Source organism: Mycosarcoma maydis, chromosome 3 (genome assembly GCF_000328475.2).
Source record: "Mycosarcoma maydis chromosome 3, whole genome shotgun sequence".
Lineage (NCBI taxonomy): Eukaryota > Fungi > Basidiomycota > Ustilaginomycetes > Ustilaginales > Mycosarcoma > Mycosarcoma maydis.
In genome coordinates this window covers 731,551-751,314 of record NC_026480.1, presented here as the reverse complement: position 1 = coordinate 751,314, position 19,764 = coordinate 731,551, and the positions used below count along the sequence as shown (strand labels likewise).

Sequence of the window (19,764 nt, the reverse complement as noted above, 5' to 3'; positions counted from 1 at the left end):
CAGCCGTGCCTTGCTCTGTGCTGCTTTGCAACACCAGATGTAACCTCTCTGTGCTCCTTTGTAAGCTCACGTCCGTTGGTCAACGTCTGTGTCGACTTTCGAGTCGACCTCGGACGCGAAGCTTCGCACAAGAAGGTCCCACACAAGCAGGTAAATCTTTCAACAATGAATGTTACACCAAAACCTGGAGAGCCGGTAAAGAGACAAGTACAGTGAGACGGAAGCATGGAAGTTGCAAAAAAGATACATGTCAAAGGAGCAGGTGAGACGACCGTGAGAAGATGTGAGGCAAAGAGCGCTCCGCTCAAAAGCACCGCGGGGTATACGACCAAAGCGTCAAAGCTTAAACACCACGTCTTCGCTAAACATGATGCTGTTCTCCCTGTGCATCATCTCGAGCACCTGGCGCGCTTCGTTGGTGTCAAACAAGTCCTCCGTGCGGCGGCCTTCATTCATCACTGGCAGCAGCTCGTCGAGCGGGATGGCGTCCATCTCGGCCAATCGACCATCGGAAGAGAAGAGCAGATCCGACAGCTCGTCCTTGAACGCCTCCGTTCTTTGTGCCGAGATGGTGGCTGAAGGCGCCGCCGGAACAGGCAGAGGCGGGGTCATGACTTCCACATCGACCGAGCGCATGGCTTCCAGTGCATCCTCGTCGTCGACTGCCTCTTCGTCCATGCCTCCAGGGCCCACCATCGCTGGTTTGGATCTGGTGAGCGTCGCTGCAGCAGCACGTGTAGCGTAGGCACCATTGGATCGCGTCGAGCGTTGCGAGGAAACAACTTCGTTCTGAATCTGCATGTCGTCATCGTCACTGCTATGCTCCTCTTCGCCATAACGCTGTCCTCCACGCCCGCGACGCCTGCCTCGGGCAGGGCGGCCACTGCGGTACGCCGCTCTGGGATCAGACCGAGCAGCGTCGTCTCCACTGTCGTCATCTTCGACGTCGTCTTCGTCATGGTCGTCATCACTCATGGGACTGTTGCCAGTTCGACGACGTTTATGGATGCCTCGTCGACCACCAAGCACCTCCTTGAACAGAGCAAAACGCAGGATCTCCTCAGCAGCTTCGGCGTCTCGCTCCTCTACCCTGTTGCTGAGTCGGCTCTTGGCGTGTGCCGTCGCCAAACGGATCAGGGTTTCAAGCGTACGTGCTGTCAATGGCGAGGTGCGTTTCTGGTTTCCCGATAGCTCGTCGTTGCGCAAGTTCGAGTAGACATTGACGATCCACTCGGCGGCACCCCTGGTCAAAACAGGGTGAATACGCGACTTGGCGTACTGAATGTACTTTTTGATAAAGGCGATCGACAACACTTCCTTCTTGTCGCTTCCACGACTGGCGCTCGTGACACCCGAGTGCAGCAGCGGATTGTACTTTTCAAATGGCGATGTGTCACCAAGCATGGCTGCGCCGTCGGCATCGGTGCCTTCGGGTGCACCTACATCAAGTGCCTGGTCGAGGTTGTCCACTGCAGGCGTACCCTCTTCCAAACCTGGTTGCAGGTATCGATGCATGCGCAGAACGTGTTCCGAAATCATTCGGTCGCGTTGCTCGTCAACATCGTCGGTAACGACAAACAGCAAATCGAAACGTGATAGGAGTGAGTCGGGAAGGGCGATATTCTTGTGTGGATCCTTGTGGACATCGTACTGGCCATAGATCGGGTTGGCTGCTGCCACGACCGAGCATCGGGCGTTGAGACTGGTGTGGATACCAGCCTTGGCAATGGTGACGGTCTGCTGCTCCATGACTTCGTGGATAGCAACTCGGTCGATGTCGCTCATCTTGTCAAACTCGTCGATGCAGATGACACCGCGATCAGCCAGCACCATTGCACCGGCTTCAAGACGACGCTCACCGGTCTCCTTATCCGTTGTGACGGCAGCTGTAAGACCGACACCACTCGAGCCACGACCCGTGGTGGCGATAGCGAGGGGAGCCGTGTTGAGCACAAATCGGAGCATCTGGGACTTGGCCGTCGAAGGGTCACCGACCATGAGAATGTTGATATCACCACGAATGTGGGTACCGTTGGGCAGGTTCTTCTCCTCGCCTCCGAGCAAAAGCAACAGGACTGCTTTTTTTATGTATTCGTGACCATAAATCGACGGTGCCAAGGATTGAGAGAGCAGGTTAAAGACATTCTTTCGCTTTGCGATCTTGTTGATGTTGCGAATGTCCGTGTCAGTGATGTGCGCCTGCGCGATGCCCCCGCCGACTTTGGACGAGAGGAGATTGAGATTGTTTCCGATCATGAGTGTGCGGAAGGTAGAAGAAGCGCTCTGGCCGACGCGGTTACCAAGCGATCGGTACATGCCTACTAGCTGGATACGGTCGCCTGGTTTGCAGCGGTCCACCATGTCATCGTCCATGACGACGTCGATGCTTCGAGGCAATTGACCTGGAGGAGCACGTTCCGGCATTTCTTGGATCGAAATCATTTGGTGGTCGCGGAAGAGACTATGGCCGTATTCGGTTGTGAGTCTGTTGCCGTTCTCATCTTCGGTCGGGTAGACGGTGGACGATGGTGGGAGTGTGCCGTACATGGTGGCGTCGCGATACTCTCGCTGATGGAATTTGTGTGTCGTTTCGCAGTAGTGTACCGACTTTAGGATCTTGGGGCGAACGAGCGAGCAGCGTGTGACAATGCCCTCGAGACTCATCATCTTACCGAGGTGAATGCTGCGAAGAGTACGTGGGTTGACGTGGTGGTCACCAAAGCTTCCACGCAGTCCAATGTAGTACTGCTTACCCTTGATATCGTCCTTGAGTGGGTTGTGCGCCAATTCGACCGACACGTGTAGAGCGGCATCAAATGCAGGCAGGTACTCGTTGGGCTCGTTGAGGAGACCGGTAGCAAAATCGCGGTTGTAGGACCGCAAATCGTCAATGTTGATGATGAGTCGACGAGCATCCATCCTCAGCATGCGACGAACCGCATCTTGATATTCATCCTTGGAAAGGAACTCGGAAAAAACTCGCTGCCTGTCCCGAAGCAGATCATCCTGAAAGATGGGAAGGTCGAGGTTGGTGCTATCGTCGAGGGCTTGGCTCATCGTGGCAAGTGTTTGTCAAGGATAGGCAACCACGTTTCCGAATGACAATATAGCGCTGAGGCTGGAGGCGACCGAAAATCGATCGAGTAGAGCGTGGCTCGAGGATCAATTCGGAACGAGGATGTGCGAAAGAGTTGATGGAGTTGCACGTGTACAGGTACGTCTGTTTTGCAGGAATGATGAGGAAGAGGTCAAAGATCAAGGTACAACCGACTGACAATCTTTGATCACGACTGGGAAATTGCATGCTTGTGCAGGTCCGCACTTTGACCTTCGTGGAGCGTTTCAGGACCAAAAAACACTGACCAACAACACCCTTGTGCGCGTGCTCCCAGAAGACCAAGAACATCGTGATCCTCTCGAAAAGCCCCTCACGTCGGGCCAATTTACGCGACAGCGCAAACGTCGCGTCCGTCTCGTTTACGCGTCGACCGCCTTTCGTATGCGAGACGAGAGCAGAGATGCGCGTGCAAGTCGGCCGATTCAAGTATGTAGGTCTAACACAGAACCCTAAACTCACAAACCGTTGGAGCACGTGATTCGTGAATCACGAATAACTTCGCCGAGAAGAACGTGAAATTATTGTGAATTTGTGAAAATAAGTCAAGTTATCCGATCGTGAATCACATTACGAATCATATCTCGAATCTCGAAATTTTGTCTCGGAAAGTCGTGAGTTGTGCGCTCTGACATTGTCAAAGCCAAATCTGGATCGTGGATGCGCAAGGCTGCTTAGCCACCTGCATCACCAAGGCAGCAATCTATCAGATGATACCTGCTTACCCCGCAACCCGACGGCATGTTCAAGGCGAGGAAGAAAGAAGAACAAGACACGACTCGCTTCGGTGGAGATGGATAGCCTTTCTACTTTATGTTCCACCATCGCCGGGGCTAACGGAAGATCTGACCAGTATCTAGAGACACGGCAACTAGTGAAAATGGTCGCATGATTCGAAAAGCCTTGGAAATGGAGCTGTCGAAGGATGATCCCACCTCGCTAAGGTGCAACGGCTATGTGTTTCGCTATGTTTGTGACGTGCAGTGTTAGGCGCCTCGCTTGTAAGGAGTTAAAGCACGACATTTGCCTATTTTGCGCCACCGAGCAAGAGAAGGCCGTGCCGTCGGTAGCTTAGACGCAAAATCGTGAGACATGAATTCTATGCTCGACGATCCCACTATAATCCTGCTAGCGTTTGTCACCGGCGGTAGCTTTCCTTCTAGTTGTGTCCTACACGCGCTTGAGTCGTATGAACGGCAAAGTCTGTCTGGGGTCGCCATCATGAGGCTTATGTTTACGCCGCCGTTATCAGACGCCCGTCTCTAACCTCGCTTGGCAGAACATCTTGGTACTTCCGACCCGTCTCGCCTCGGAGTCCTTGGGGGCTTGCCATTGTGTAGATCGCGAGGGTCAAGGGCGTCACGATGCTGTTGGTCCCGAATATGCGATGCTGGATCGCCTGTCCTGATCGGCACAATCTCCTAGATGAAGGATGTATCACCGCTGGCAAGTCGAGCAAAGACAGGCGGCGGTGTCGGAGCTTGCAAGAAGAGAATTCGAGGAAAGAGAATTCGAGGAAAGAGAATTCGAGGAAAGAGAATTCAAATTTCTTCAGAAGACGTTCGCCTTGCGTGTGCGGACGACGTGTCTACCGCCTTGTAGGATCGTCAAGCAAACTTCTTATTCGTCTATAGTCACCGATGTACAGGATTTCTAGCTGTCACGAGCCGACCGGCCCGGCCTGCCTGTGACGTTTGAGCGACGATGAATATCTTCAAAGCTTGTCAACTGTTTGCGCGGCGCAAGACCATCTTTTTTCGAAAACTTCTTACACTGTGAAAGTGTGAATTGCTTGGTTTCCATGCTATGCAGTCATGAGTGCTCGTATCGTCCATGGCGATACGAAGTTTGCCACACGCGGCGACTTTTCATATTTTGTGAGGATCGGAGTTGCAATCACAAATCGTGAATCGTTAATCGTGAATCAACCGGCGTGTATCCAGTCGTGAGTCACAGTCCAATTCACAATTCACGATTCACGTTTATTCGTGATTGTCAATCACAAATCGTGAATGGTGCCACTCAGACTATCGTTCTTCAGCGTTGACTCGAGGATCGCGTTCTCGCTCTATTCGATCGCCGAGTGAGTCACGAGCATGCTGCCCTGAGCTGTTCGTGTCACCTGATGTACCCAAGTGTTTTGCGCTTGGCCTCGTACTGCTGAATTGGGCTCTAGTCGGGTCAGGTGATCACGCTGTACCATTCTCTTAACTCTAATCCTCACGAATGGGAGACCTGTCGAGTAGAATTCGTCGTATCAAAGGCGAATAGGTGCAGCATACTATTCACGATTGTGAATGCCATGTCGGTATACCCGCTCAGATGGTGGTTTGACCTTGTCGCAAGAGCGCCTCACTCGCACTTGATTTGAAACGCCGTCTCAGACTATCGATTCGAGACTATTTTTTTTAAGTTGATCACGATTCACGAACGGGGACAGAAAATCATGGACGCCGTAACTTTGCTCGTCTTGACAGCCTTGCGCGTTGCGTATTGCGTGTTGCGTGTTGCGTGTTGCGCGTTGCACGTTGGCCGCTGCCGTGTATCCTTGATTTGATTGAATTCACGATTCTCAAGCCCAAAAATCGGACCTTTCGAAGTGGATTTGTTTCTCGTTTGTTTCCCAGCCCACAAGCTTAGCCTATCTGCTAGCGTACACTGAGCTAGGGTGACAATGGCGTTGACACTACATGAACGTCGCTCAGGCGCTTGGACAGGGCTGCCGTCGAGATTCGTCGTAGCCCTTCGCGTTTGCGAGGAGTGCTCGCTCGGATGACTTTTGCGATTTCTGCGAGATGGACACGAAGCGCAGAAGGATCCGAGTTGCACTCCAGTTTGTGTATGCGGCGTGTGTTGTGTGTTGCTTGCCGATCTGTCGAGAAGATGCATCCCGTGTCCAACTCTCCAAGCGCCGAGCCGGTCAATCATCGTTGGATCCTCGTTGTCCTCTCCAGTAGCACCTGGCTTACAGTCTTACTGCCAAGTACCGTTGATCTCAGAGCCTCTCTACACCCTTCTGCAACGTCCGGGCCGCTTCATGTCGCGCGGGACCGTCCCTCTCTCGTCAGCTAGGTCTACTGCATGCCTTTCCTCTTGCCTTTCATAGATGCCAACTGCTCGATCATGGTTTTCTTTAAGATGACTGGCAACAGCTTCCTCAGATACCCTTGATTGTCTCCATCGCTTTCAACGTCTCCACCTTTATTAGCTCCACCTGTGCACTCATCGCATCTCACTGTCTGAGCCTTAACCCACTTCAGCACAGTCCGCTTTTCTTGGCGACATCCAACTCCACCATCGACCGTACACTTGCAATCCAGCAGAAATTGGACTACCGTATCCTTCATTTCGACCACTTTCCTCCCGAATAAGCCCAGCTTTCGTTCCAGTGGCTATTCCCGCCGAGTTGTACGCCTCTTCTGGATCACAGGTGCGATCCCACCGCATTGCATAAGTAGCATTGAAGATTTGAACGCGCTCGACCACTGGACAGGACCTCTAACGGCGTACAGACAGGTGAGCGTGATAATTGCGCCTGCCTGCAGCTGTTCATCTGCAGCCATGCTCGAACAACATGCCCCACATGTGTTTGCTCTCTCAACGTCGCCACACAAGGGGCGTCCACGACCGGCTCCTCGCAGCATCCTTAAAAAGTCTTCGTCAGAGCCCACGAGTCCTTGCTCTTCGATATGCTCTTGGCCACTTGCCACTCCTCCGACCATGCCGTTTCAATCCGAATCGTCTGTCGCCTCGACCTATCAACCGAGCCAATGGTCGGTGCTCAGCATCACCAAGGCAAAGCAGCGCAGGTCTTCATCGAACGGCATTTCTTCCGATGCTCAGACAACAAACACGAGTCTTACCGTAACCCTGATTTACACACCGACAGAGACGCTGTATGCATGGCCTTTCAATTTGTCTTCACCCGATGCTAAGGGCGTCTGTTACGAGACGTATTCACGCGACCAGCATGGCGGCGCTCCTCGCCTGCCTCCACATGGAACAATGAGCACGAGTCTTCGTGTGCTGGCAGCTGTCATTCGCGCATGGATGGCGATTCGTCGAGAACGGTCTCTACTAGCGCAACATCGGGGATCGACTAGCGATGGTCTCTGTAGTCCCACCACTTCATCGATCGATCGGATCGTAGACGATGATGAGGTGGTGGACGAGATCATTGATGCTCTTCGACTGTACCAGCTTACGCCTTTTGAGAGGTCGATCTACTTGTTAAGGCAAGCTCTTCCCGAGCAGCCCACAGAAAAGGCTCAGCAGCCAAGCCATCAGACAAGCGCGTCGCAAAGCGGACGTCCACAATCGTGCTCCAGCAGCTTCAACGGTGGATCAGACGACGACCAGGATTGGCGTCATCGCAGCGACTCGTTAGCGTCCAGCCGAGCCAGCACTGTCGAGACGATCCCGGATGACTCCCCGAGACTCAAACAAGCGTCATCGCCCAAGCTTTCCAAAATCAACACGGCAATTACACCTCAAGCGCCGGAGGACCCGAGAACAGCTGTTCCCCAGATTCGTCTGGTTGAAGCCACACCGCAGGACTCAAGATACGAGGAACGCGATCGCGTTCTCGAGCGAGCAGTCGCCAGCACCAGCCGCAACAACAGCGTCGGAGGGCGCTCGATGGATACTGTCCTCGAAGATGCTTCCGAGGATGCTGAGACGGATGAAGCCACTACGAGCTCCGGTCGCAAAACGATAAATCTCATTCAGATCCATTCCTGCGAACGTTCCGAAACAGAGGAACAAGCTGTTGGTGTGACTGCCACTGCATTCAGCTCGCCCGTCACGCCCAGCCCGTACGCCAACAAATTCAACTTCGAAGGTAGCAGATTTACACCTTGTTCGTCTTCAAGAATCTTGTTCCGCGACCCGTTCAAAGCTGATAAGCAATTCAATTCCAAGCCCCACATTCAGGTAGAGGCCATCGAACACGGAAGCCCCGACTCGCTGTTGGGCTCCTCGAAAATCAAGGTGTCCAAGCGCCGCTCGCTTGATGGCCTTCGATCTCTCTTCAGCAGCAGATCAAAGTCTCAATGAACCGCTACCAGCAGCTCTTCGATTACGGCTGCATTCGAGATGCTTCAAAGCGAAGCAAGGCGGTACGGCTCGGAAATGCACATTGGCGTCTTGTGTATCCTGTCCGGCCAGCGTATTCGCCATTCTCAAAGCAATTATCATCCACCTAAGGATCCCAGGAACACTTTCTTTACACATCCCCTGTCACCGACCTCTGTCTCTCCGCCTAATTCTGTATTGCTACTATTCAACTGTCCCTTCGCTTTCGCTTCGCAATAGCATCTAGATCGCACCAAAATCCTGAGGAGATCCGCAGGAGTTATCGTAGTGATGAGCTTCGAGATCGTGACATTTGAATCGTAACTTGGCCGAACTGAAAGGGAAAAAATAAAAATAAAAAACCAAGTTGATGACAGCTGAGTCACGAGTCACGAGTGGCGGGTGATGTATCAGACCAGCGGTCGGGTGCAACGACATGACGTAGACGGCTGTCAAAGCTGCAGAGTTGCAGCTGGCTGTAACTCTTCAGTGTGCCTCTCGAACTCTTGAGGTGCAGGTCGTGAGTAGTGTTGATTTGATTCCCAAGTGGGCACAACTCACTGACCTGCTGAGCAGCAGTGAAGCATAAGTTGCCTTCTCAAGTCTGCATGCCGTCACGCCTATCAGGACCCTTCCGACAACCACAACGTCAGATTCTGGATTCTGAGCAGAATGTCGTACTCGAACACCACGAACAACAGCAGCAGTACGTAGAGCTCGTCCACCTTACAGCAAGTCTCTTCCGGAAAAGCGCGTGCTCTATACGGCTAAAACCTTATTGACTCAACCCCGACTCTTGCCTGACACAGACACGGCGGGAGCCCAACCGCTTTCGGTAGGCGACGACCGCCTGGCTTCAGACAACAACTTTACCGACCAGTCTTCGGCTCACCCCAACCCAGGCGAACCAGACGAGCACAGGGAGACGGGCGAGACCATTGATCAAGGAGGCTACGGCCTCTCGGCTTCCGGCGGCGACGAGTTCTCAAAGGAAAACCAAACAGGCCAAGGTTTCTCTTCAACAGAGGAAACGAGAGCGAGGGTCGGGGGACAGTTCCAACCCAGCGTACAGGACTCGATCGGCAAAACTAGCTTCTGATCGGATGCTGCCTCGGACACCGATACTGCTACTCTCGCCCTCCTCGTGTTTGATTGCACTCCTTTTGACCAGCACAATGTCCCAGGATGCTATCAATTCTTCGGCGAACACGGCTGGGGATGGACAGTGCCATATTCTACAAGGTATTGTCTATGGTGACACCCTTCTTCAAAGTCTGTGCGGCGTCCAGCGGTGGTCTAGAAGCAAGACGACACAAGGCTGAGTTACAAGGCCCGAGTCGTGAGTTGGGATAAGGCGGAGCACGGGCGAGGGAGTTTTGTGTAACATGTTACGTTCCTTTCTTGAACAAACATAAATTGAAAACGGTAAAAGTCGGTGATTCACGATTCGTGATTGCGCGGCGCAGCACGAGCGTGGAAGCACGAAAGCCCAGGGTTGGTTAATCACAAGTCGTGAGTCGTGAGTCTGAGTGTTTCAAAGCTGGTCGCAGCGCATTTGGAAATCTCACATGCTGCTACTGCTCCACTCTGTGACTCTTGACTCTTTCTGCCGTCACAAAATTTGTTGCACGATTCGTGATTCGTGGTTCGTGATTTGTGATTTGTGATTGAGCGGTGGCGGGCGTGTTCAAGTTGATTCGATTTTCAGTTCCGACTGATCTAAAACGGTGGCGCGGCACCAATACTTTGCAAACTGAGTCTTGACGCTTTGAGTAAGCCGTATAGATTGCAGTTGTTGCCCTCCCACCTCTCTACTACACGTCACCCCCTTTCCCACCATCTCGATTCAAGTCCTCTTGAGGACGGGTCACTAGACTCGGCCCCCGAAAGCGAAGCGCAACACATCACAGATCAACTAGGCCGTATTTCGAGCGCCCGTCACCCAGTCTCGTTCAAACTTACTGTCAATACCAACATCATTGAGCTCTCGTATGTATCACACTTGCTTTGGACATCGCTAGCAAACAGCCTCGGAGTCATGTCCGCCTCAGGCATCTTCTCCGTCATGTCTGCCTCCCCATCGCGGTCTTCTTCACCCGCCGTGTCAGCCAATCCCAATCACCAGATCCCTTTTAATAGCGCACCCGTTCAACATGCACCCAGTCCACTCGGCTTCGGCTTTGGCTTTGGTTCTTCTTTCGGTGGCAACAATGTTGGCGTCTACTCTTCAGCTTCGCCCTCGTTTGGCTTTGGATCCGCATCTACCTCTGCATCACTAACGGCACCTAGTCCAACGAGACGTTCAGATGCAAAGCGCCGCAGAGACCTCGATGAGGATGACGACCTCGATGACGAAGACGAAGACATGGCACATACCCGAAGCTCTCGGCTAGCATCTGATCCGTTCGCACTTTCGCACGAACACAAGCGTGTCGTGCTACCGAAGCGGATACGGGCGGGGCTCGGGTTCGGACTCATGAATACCGAGGCGTCTCAAGCAGCATCAGCCACTACATCTGCCTTCTCGCCATCATCTTTGGTGCATCCACAAAGCAACACCTCATACACCTTGTCGCCATCATCGTCGAAACGCCCGGCTTTGGGTCTCTCGAATCGCGTCGGCATGTCGGGTATCGACGTGGACATTGGCAAAATGCTCGCTTCCATGGACAAGCCATCGTTGCTCTCGATGCTTTCGTCTCTGCTCATGCAGTCCAAGGATGCCTCTCTTCCGGCACAGATTTTGTCGTTGCTTCCAGCACCTTCGCTGGATTCGGTCGAGAGTTCGCTGGATGAGCTCGAAAAAGCGATCCGCTCAGCGATACCTTTTGTAGCTGATGGCAGCTCTGTACGGCACGAATACACTTGGTCCAGGTTGCGTGCACCGATTGCTAGCTTTGTCGACGCTGCACTTGGCTATCTGCCGTTTTTCGTTACCGAGTTGGATTCGGACCGCGAGCAGCGATTGCGCGAGCGCGATCCGCGACTGCAAGCGGATAGGGAAGAGGTGCATCCGGCGACAACGTTCACGTTCCTGTTGATGATCACGAGCCGTGTGCTGCGTCTCGAGGCGCTTCTGCCGTCGGTGACGAAAAGCAGTCTGGCGTTCAACCTGTTTACTGCATCGGCGCAGCCAAACTTTGGTTTGGGTGGCAGTGGTGCATGCACGGCCTCTTCAGCTAGCAAGCTGGGCGGTGTGGGCGCCACGGATGCGTACGGCAAGCACAGCAACCTGGCTTACATGTTGGGGACAGAGTTCGCATCCCCCTCGTCACCCGATGCGCTCATGACCGTGTTGATGCCTGCCGTACTCAAGCAGTGGACCACACTGCTGCATCGGCTGGACAAGGCAGTAAATGGGGATGCGAGAATGTTTTCGCAGGAACTCGTGCTCAATTGGGCGAGAGCGTTGGAAGCTACAGGTACACAGGGTAGCGTTAAGAAGGACCACCAGAAACAAGAGGAACTCCTCATTCGAAAAGCCATGGATGAAGTACGCAATCGACTCGAAAGGGATCTCGCTTGGTTGGTCGGTGGCTCCCAGTACCATGGCGTCCACAAGAAGGATAAACGCACTAGAGCTGCTAGTATGAGTGACGAGGAAGAGCTGTAGTTTTGCACAACAGTGGCATATGCTTTCATGATTCATCCGTTTTCAAATTGCATGCAAGAGCATTACACAAGTGTCTGGCGTGGATGGGTGGCTGTGTCAGAGTGGGCGGCGGTGTGTGGCATTTTCTTGGCGTGAGCTTCTTGCTGGCGGCCGAGACGTTGGACTTGGGCGATACGGTGGAGGAGGGCGTCGATCTGCGAGACTGCGTGTGAGTGGTGGGATGTTGTACCAGCAGGGAGGCGAGCGGTAGCAGAGCCGAGGCGTAGCCGTTGTAGATGCTTGTCTTTCTTGGACAACAGGGAGCGTTTGGCGCGCAACAGGGTGTGCTCGAATCGGCGGCGGTTGGTGGTGCTCAGGTGGAAGCTGAGTGATGAGCGCGAGTCTGGGTTGAAGCGGTGCAGGATGTGGTCGAGCGTCTGCGAGAGGATGGATTGCTTGACAATCGCTCCTCGAGTCGTGCGTCGTGGCTCGGCGTGCAATGGTGCAGCGGTGGGATTGGTGCGAGCCGAGCTGCTGACATCAGACATGGCTTTTTGTCGCAAGCGCCGGCCGCGCCGGCCGCTGGCTATGAAGCGTGGCGTAGCTGCCGATGGCTCGACTGTCGCAGTGGACGCAACCGCATCCGATTCGCCCGGCAGTGAGCAAGCAGGAGCCGGAGTGACACATTTGTCAATGATCATCCGGTACGTCCGACCTGAAAGCTTGACCTTAGCAAACAGCCGCTCGAACTCAGCTACCAGCTTGTGCGTCCACGAAGCACGGAAGAGCGGATGTCTGACTTTCTTGAGCACCAGAACGAGCGATTCTTCGTTCGGAGCCATGAATGCGTGCCGCGCCTGCACACGACCACGCGTCTCGTCCTTCGTCGCCTTCTCGCCTGCCAATTGCTGGCGCTCCGATTGCTGCGCACTTCTGTCCTCACTGATCGAAAATGGCGGAGCAACGACCACTGCACCAAAAATACTCTCGCCGAGCTGTGAACCCGTCAGACTGTTGAAGATCCGTAGTGATTCCGCAAGATTGACACTCTGATTTCGAGCGCATCCCATCAGTACTAGATTGAGGATGTGAGTTACTCCTCTGCCTCCAGTCGAGGTGGGTTGGATTGCAGTCAACTCTTCAGAAACCGCAAGCTGCACAATCCGCAGGGTGGACGCCACTTCACCGCTTTCGGCGAGCTGTGTTAGGACAGATCGCAGAAGCCAAGCTGGCGTCTTTTCCCCCCCAGCACTCGCAGTGGTAACATGCGATGCATCCGCCGAAGTGACCTTATCGAATTTGCTGTTGTTGATCGATTTGCTCGAGAAGCGAACAAGATCTGGTAACAGACGCTTAATCACCGAAAGCTTTGCCTGCATGTACGCTTCGTCCTGTATGCCCTTGTGCGCGTGTTCATCTTCGATGTTGTGCAGTAGCGGCGGGTTTGTTGAGCTGCCCATTGGCTCGTGCAGAGCTGAAAGACGGCCAGGCTTGATACTCTTCACGTTGCACAAGCCGAAGCGAAGCAAGCTACCCCACCCTATCGCATTCAACAAGGATCCCGAGCGTTTTGCAGGACCTGAGCCGTTTCGACTTTGAGGAGCTTGCAAATAGGCCGCGCTAGCGAGATTGGTGCCGTTCAGAAGCTCCTCTACTTTGACCCAGTTGCCCTCTCTGGCTGCGAAAGCTATCTTTAGATTGTACGCCAGAACAATAGGATCCTCGTTGCAGCTTGGCCAGATGGAGACATCGTCTATTTCAGATCCGCCGATTGCCTTGGGTGTTGGATCTGTGGTGAAAACATTGACGCAAGACCGCCTTATGATCGATGTCATCCGCGCCGCTCGGCTTTCGATTCGAAGTAAGGAGCGTAAGTCGTTTCTTGAATAGGCATATCGAAGCAGTAGAGAAAGGCTTTCGGGCGTCTCAATCCTTTCTAAACCTTGCGATTGGCGTTCGGCTGTCCAAACAAAGTCCTCATACCACGCAAGAGCAGCACTAGGAGTATACGAACGCAGTGATTCCATCTGGTCCAAAGTTTGCAGCAGTAAGTTTGCCTGAGGCTCGCTGAGATGTGGATACGCTGCTGTGACTTTCTGCAATCCGCGACTAGCATCTGTATGTCTGGAACAGATGGCATTGTTGAACACTTTGGTCGAGTCGGAGAACTTTAATTTGGTTTGAACTGTGACGCTACTCTTCGAGCCAAGGTCGGGTTGATGCTTAACAGGAGGGCGGATCTGAACACGGACATCTCCAGGTTTGCGTTGACCGTTCGCTAGAGAGAGTCCTTGCTTCCGCTGCGTTGATATTAGAGAGGAATGTGAGTCGATCGGTTGAACAGAATCCGTGAGTTGAGACGAATCATCGTCTTGTCGCTTGGATTGCAACGCTGCTTGCGGACCATGGCTACCTTGAAAGCCAGCTTTGGCTTCAGGTCCGCGCTGAGAGAAAGGTTTGTGGGAAGACTCAGCTGCCACGGATGTCTTGTGAGTTTGGCCATTGTTTTGTAGTGCGGCGGCCGGGGAGAAATCTTTTTCATAGGCAGCTGAATTCGGCGGAGAGAGCTTGACCGAAGCCTGGGCCACACCACTGTAGCTGGACGAGGGAAGCGGAACATGTCGAGGGATGTGTGGCTTCTCTATGGAACGGGCTGCTTCTGCAAGCCCTCTGCTCAGCTGAGAAGCATGGCGCATGGGCTGTGAGCGAGCCAGCACCGCCGATGCAGATGCTGTAACTCCGAATAGGGAAGATGATGAAATGACTAGGTCGGCATGGGCGAGAGAATATGTGTCGTGAGCCAACAACTGCTCCTTTGCGATGTGTGTACGAGACGTGAGCAGATGTCGCAGGCTAGCCCTTGGCGTAGTCGTTGACGGTGATGGATGTGACGAAGAGTTAGATGATTCAAGATGAACTGTCAAAGGGTCCAAGTTTGCGCGATCTTTGGAAGAACTCAACGACGATCCTATGCTCTGACCAATTCACGATTTTTCTGGCCAAAATCAAAAGGTAAAAGCGCCGTCAATGATCACGAATTTCTTCCTAACACTCGTGACTGAAGAAGACTCACTCACGACTCACGACTAACTCACAACTGTCACGCCTGGATGGTCATCCTTGCAAATTTCCGACTCGCGCTAACCGCAGCCAATGGTGCTGGCCACCTTCAAGGGCCACTATCGGCGATCTTGCTTTTCACAGCAAGTGGCGTTCAGCAGCACTTCTTTGATCCGACAGACGAGCAGACGTTAGCCACGAAGACGTGACATCTTTGGTTGTGGTCGGGAGGAATGATAGAAATAATGCATACTGGTACAAAAAAGATTGAAACGTGAGAATCAAAGATAGCATGGGGAACAAAGGCGATATGGTGGCAGAAAGCAGTGCTGTATAGCTATTCAAAATAGAGATATGTGCCTAGGCAATGACATGCAGCCGAAAGATACGGTCGACAGGAAAAGACATGCGAAACCAGCTTGTGCAAGATAACTTTCAGAACGTCGTGCCATGAACTGCCGTAGGATGTGGTTATAGTATAGCATGTCTTAGCATGACCAGTGCTTTAGCTGACTGCAATCATTCCTCAGTTGAATTACTGTCCTGGAACACCTTGCTGATACGCTCCTTGCTGAGGCGCACCGCCATTGCCGACGTTGAGCTGGCTGTTGCTTTGCGGGTGTGTCAGGCCAGCGATCGCCGCCGAGGTGGTGAAGTAGGGGTGTCGAAGCGCTTCATCGGCAGAAATGCGTTGCGTTGGGTCGAACTTGAGCAGCTTGTCAAGCAAATCGATTGCGAGAGGGTGTGCTTTGGGGAACATGTTCTGGAAGGGCACTCTGGGAACTCGAGGGAAAGCTCGCATCTGGATTTCGGGCGAGTCGTTAACGAGTCTCTTCATTGTATTGTCGTCTGGCGTGCCGAGGATGCGCAAAATTTGGTTGAGCTGGTCATTGTTGTCACGTCCACGGAAGAGTGGCAGCCCAGAGATCATCTCAGCCATGATGCAGCCTGCGCTCCAAACGTCGATCGAGGTCGAATAAGTACGCGATCCTAGCAGCACATCAGGTGCACGGTACCACAGAGTGACGACTTCGTTAGAAAAGGTGTTGACGGGAATACCAAAGGCACGAGCCAGACCAAAGTCGGCCAGCTTGAGCTCGCCACGCTTGTTGATGAGCAGGTTCTGTGGTTTGAGATCGCGGTGCAGCACTCGATTCTCATGACAGAAGGCTGTTCCTTTGAGCAGTTGGAACATGAAGGATCGTGTTGTGACTGGATCAAGGGCGCATCGGTGGCCATGAATCTCCATGTACTTTTTCAGGTCCTGCTCCATGTACTCGAACACGAGCATGAGCTTGGACTCGGTATGAATGACGTCGTACAGGCGTACGATGTTGGTGTGGCGCAACTCCTTCATGAGCGAGATTTCGCGGATCGCAGTGGACGGTGTTCCCTCTTCAGCATCGAGGTGAATCTCCTTGAGGGCCACGATCTCGTTATTGAGCCTAGATCGACCCTTGTAGACAGTAGCGTAGGTGCCCTCACCGAGCTTTTCGAGTTGGACGTAGTTCATCGTGTCACGACCTCGGCGATCGACGCTGCAGGCGCTGTGATGTTCCTAGCGTGGTGTGCGTGGGCGGGGCGCAGATGCAGAACAACTTGAGCTCGGTGTTGCGGGAGGACTCGATGTTACTCGATGCTGATGCTTGTGGATATACGTGTTTGCGGCGAAGCGATGTGATGGAGTCAAGGCGAGTGGAGCCGGACCAGACAAGTTACGTCGAACGTTAGAAAGCAGCAAGGTGTTGGTGTGATTCTGCGATGCGTCAGCTTCAGTGTCAATCAGCTTTCGTGTTTCGTCCTGCTTCGTGTGAGTCGTGAGTCGTGAGTGTCGGTCTCAGCCGCGGCGGGTGTCACGACTCGGATAAGTTGGTGAGTTGCACTAACTTAAGTTACTTAGTAACTCAAACGAAAATGCAGCTGTCGGCTTCTCCCTTGCGTCTGCTCTGCAAGGGCCGTGAAGCCGCCTCCTGCCTCAAAAGGATCCATCCAGTTCCGAAATTCGCCCATGCATGGAAGGCACAACACGTTGAAGATGGGTCAATGCATGCAGATTGTTCACGTAAGCATGTGTCATTATTTCGATTGGCATGGTTTTTTTTTGGGCTGCAGCATCAAGAAGAATTTCTCGACTTGTCTCGGGAGAAGAGGAGAAAAGAAAGAAAGAGGGAAAAAAAAAAAGTCGGACAAGGCTTTCACTGCTCCACAGGACGTTGCTGGTGTAGCTCTCATTCAACTGTCCAACTGTCCAACTGACGAACACCACCATCGCACTAGCATCGTACAGAGCAGCGATTCTGGCGGAAGAACAAGTACAATCATGGCCAAGAACAAGGCTTCCAAGCCTTCCAGGTCTCGACCCGTCTCCACCTCGGAACTCAACCAGCCTCTTCTCCCTTGGTCGGGCTCGGTGAACGCATCTACAGCTTCTTGTTCCTTCTCTCCAGCTCCGGATCATACACTTTTTGCACACATCAGCAATCAGGTCCACCAGCAGCGTTTGCGTATCTACAATGCTTCGGCCTCGGCAGCCTCGAGTTCGCAGCTCGTCACTGACTTTCTTCTGGCGTCGCTGGGTGGAGCAGAGTGCCTCTCGTCGCACTGGATTCGTTTCTCATCACAGCCTTCGAAATCGGCCAAGCGAAGAAAGCACGGTGCAGAGGCCAGCGAAGATTCGAACGGTTCCGGCTCGACTCAGCTGCTCTTGGCTCTTGGTCTAAGCTCGGGTGAGGTGCACCTGCTCAGCCCTGCCCTTGCTCAATCTGTTGCGATTCTCGATGGATCCTCGGCCTCGGGAAGCAGTACCGCTTCCGCAGCAAATGCAGGAATCGTGTCCATGGCCTACTCGGAAGCGAACAAGACGCTCTTCGCCTGCTCGAAAAATGGCTGGGTCTCTTCCTTTGCCCTTGCCGATGTCAAGCTGGGTGATCAGCCAAACGCTCTTCGTCCCTTTTCGTCCTTCCGCCCGGACAACAAATCGGCGGTTCAGCTCCTGTCTTCGCGACGTGATCTCGTTCTGTCTGCGCATCACAGCATCAGCTTGACAGACACTTCTCAGTCGAACAATGCGGTTCGTGCTACTTTCACCGGACACGCTTCCCCCGTCACACATCTCGAGTGGATTGATGATCACTCTTTCGTCTCAGCCGCTGAAGGCGATCGTATGATCAGCGCATGGACGTACGACACAAAAGCGGCAAAAGCCGTCGCAGGCCGTGCTTTTGCTACTGCTGCGCTAGACGGTCCCGTACGAGCTTTGGCGGTGAGCACCTCTTCTGCCCAACAAGGACGCACCCTGATCACCATTGTCACGCAGACCGGAAGCGTACGCATCTACGGTTTACCAGCGGATTCGAATACGGATGCATCGCCAACAAAGAAAAAGTCGGCTGCTCTGCCTTCGCTCGAGCTGTTGGCTCAGTCATCAACCGAGGGCAGCGCATCATCCGTTCAATGGATCGATGCTAGGCTCGTTTCGGACAAGCTTCGTTTGGCACGATTGATCCGTGGCGCCAAAGTTTCGATTGAAGAGAGCACTGTAGTCAGTGGCAAAGACGCACAATTGCAACAGACGCTGCAACTGCCGAGAGTCGGTGGCAAGAACGGCTCCACCACTGGTGGCTTGCTCGTTACCGACTCGGACGAGGCGCAGTTAACAGGAGGCGCTGGAGAGACGCAGAGGTACGCCGATGCTCCAGTGAGACCACAAGATATGGAAGATGCCGTCCTCTCGGCAGGTCTCGAAGACGGCGGGCTTGTACCAGCCAGTTCGGCGCGCGGCGCCGATATGGAGCCTACGCTGGCGCAAAGGTTGAAAGAGCTTGGATTCGGCGATCCGTCACTGGCGGGGCAAGAAGCCGACCAAGACGATGCCGACGTGCCGACCAAAAAACAAGAGTCGTTGATGAACGAAGCTTCTTTGGCATCTTCGCTCTCGCAGGCTCTGCACTCTGCTGACACGAGCCTTTTGACCAGCTGTCTCAACCACAACGACGCCATTCTCATCCGCAACACGGTGCGCAAGATCTCGGGTCCACTTGCAGTTAAGTTGTTGGAAGAGTGTGTCAACCGACTCAACGGTGTTGGCGGACACCACGTGAGCAAAGGTAGCATGGGAAGTCAAAAAGCGCGAGGCCTGATCGAGTGGGTACGCGCAACGCTACTCAACCACATGGGATATCTCATGTCGCTACCCAACCTGGTGAGCCGCCTTTCTGGACTGCACGGTACGCTCACCACACGCCTCGCTACACATGAGAGGTTGCTAGCGCTCAACGGTCGACTCGAACTGGTGCTCTCCCAGATCGAAGCGAGAGCTGCGTACGTATCGCAGGCCAGCAACAACGCAGTTCGCGTTCAAGGTGTCAAGTTCGGCAAGAAGTCGCAGGGCGATGCTGTGCCGAACACCAGTACGGTTGACAAGGAGAGAAGGAAAGGCAAGAAGTGGATCGAGGAGTCGGATGACTCGGATTCGGATATGGCTGTCGACGACGCTGATGGAGTGTTGGTACGTGGAGGCGAGGACGAGGATGGCGATGTGCAAGACATTGCACTTGGAACCAATGACAGCGATGACGAGGACGATGATGAGGATAGTGATGACGACAGTCCGGTTCGTCGTCGTCGACACGTCAAGAATGGTCGCATGTCGGATGGTAACACGTCTGCTGATTCGGATGGTGCTGACGATGATGAAGATGAGGACGACATCGGGGACATGGAGGAAGACGAGGTCGAGGATGAAGAAGAAGAGGACGACGAGGAGGACGATGACGACGATGACGACGATGACGACGATGACGATGATGACGACGAGGAGGAGCTGCCAGATGAGAGCGCCATCCAAAAAGAGGGCGCGAGTGCCCTGGGGGGCGACGACGCCCCCTAAAGGGACGATGAGGAAGATGCTGGAGGCCCCAACGGC

At 53.6% G+C, this 19,764-nt stretch overlaps 7 protein-coding genes across 7 annotated transcripts; 4 read left to right on the top strand and 3 right to left on the bottom strand.

The window, feature by feature from the left end:
* Positions 1-336: 336 nt before the first annotated feature.
* UMAG_01679 (putative pre-replication complex, subunit) lies at positions 337-3,057 on the bottom strand (the record flags this gene model as incomplete). Its single annotated transcript, XM_011389356.1, has 1 exon — positions 337-3,057. The coding sequence occupies one exon, from the start codon at positions 3,055-3,057 to the stop codon at positions 337-339; it is 2,721 nt and encodes a 906-aa protein (XP_011387658.1).
* A 3,619-nt stretch (positions 3,058-6,676) lies between these two features.
* Positions 6,677-8,170, top strand: UMAG_01677 (uncharacterized protein; the record flags this gene model as incomplete). The annotated part of the gene is made up of 1 exon (XM_011389355.1): positions 6,677-8,170. The coding sequence occupies one exon, from the start codon at positions 6,677-6,679 to the stop codon at positions 8,168-8,170; it is 1,494 nt and encodes a 497-aa protein (XP_011387657.1).
* A 690-nt stretch (positions 8,171-8,860) lies between these two features.
* Positions 8,861-9,287, top strand: UMAG_11895 (uncharacterized protein; the record flags this gene model as incomplete). Its single annotated transcript, XM_011389811.1, has 2 exons — positions 8,861-8,894; positions 8,998-9,287. 2 exons carry the CDS (start codon positions 8,861-8,863, stop codon positions 9,285-9,287), a joined length of 324 nt encoding a protein of 107 aa, XP_011388113.1.
* A 939-nt stretch (positions 9,288-10,226) lies between these two features.
* UMAG_11894 (uncharacterized protein) lies at positions 10,227-11,801 on the top strand (the record flags this gene model as incomplete). Its single annotated transcript, XM_011389810.1, has 1 exon — positions 10,227-11,801. One exon carries the CDS (start codon positions 10,227-10,229, stop codon positions 11,799-11,801), a length of 1,575 nt encoding a protein of 524 aa, XP_011388112.1.
* Positions 11,802-11,863: 62 nt separating this feature from the next.
* On the bottom strand, positions 11,864-14,476 carry UMAG_11893 (uncharacterized protein; the record flags this gene model as incomplete). Its single annotated transcript, XM_011389809.1, has 1 exon — positions 11,864-14,476. One exon carries the CDS (start codon positions 14,474-14,476, stop codon positions 11,864-11,866), a length of 2,613 nt encoding a protein of 870 aa, XP_011388111.1.
* An 899-nt stretch (positions 14,477-15,375) lies between these two features.
* On the bottom strand, positions 15,376-16,353 carry UMAG_11892 (putative cyclin-dependent serine/threonine-protein kinase PHO85; the record flags this gene model as incomplete). The annotated part of the gene is made up of 1 exon (XM_011389808.1): positions 15,376-16,353. One exon carries the CDS (start codon positions 16,351-16,353, stop codon positions 15,376-15,378), a length of 978 nt encoding a protein of 325 aa, XP_011388110.1.
* Positions 16,354-17,160: 807 nt separating this feature from the next.
* Positions 17,161-19,728, top strand: UMAG_01673 (uncharacterized protein; the record flags this gene model as incomplete). The annotated part of the gene is made up of 1 exon (XM_011389354.1): positions 17,161-19,728. One exon carries the CDS (start codon positions 17,161-17,163, stop codon positions 19,726-19,728), a length of 2,568 nt encoding a protein of 855 aa, XP_011387656.1.
* Positions 19,729-19,764: the final 36 nt, after the last annotated feature.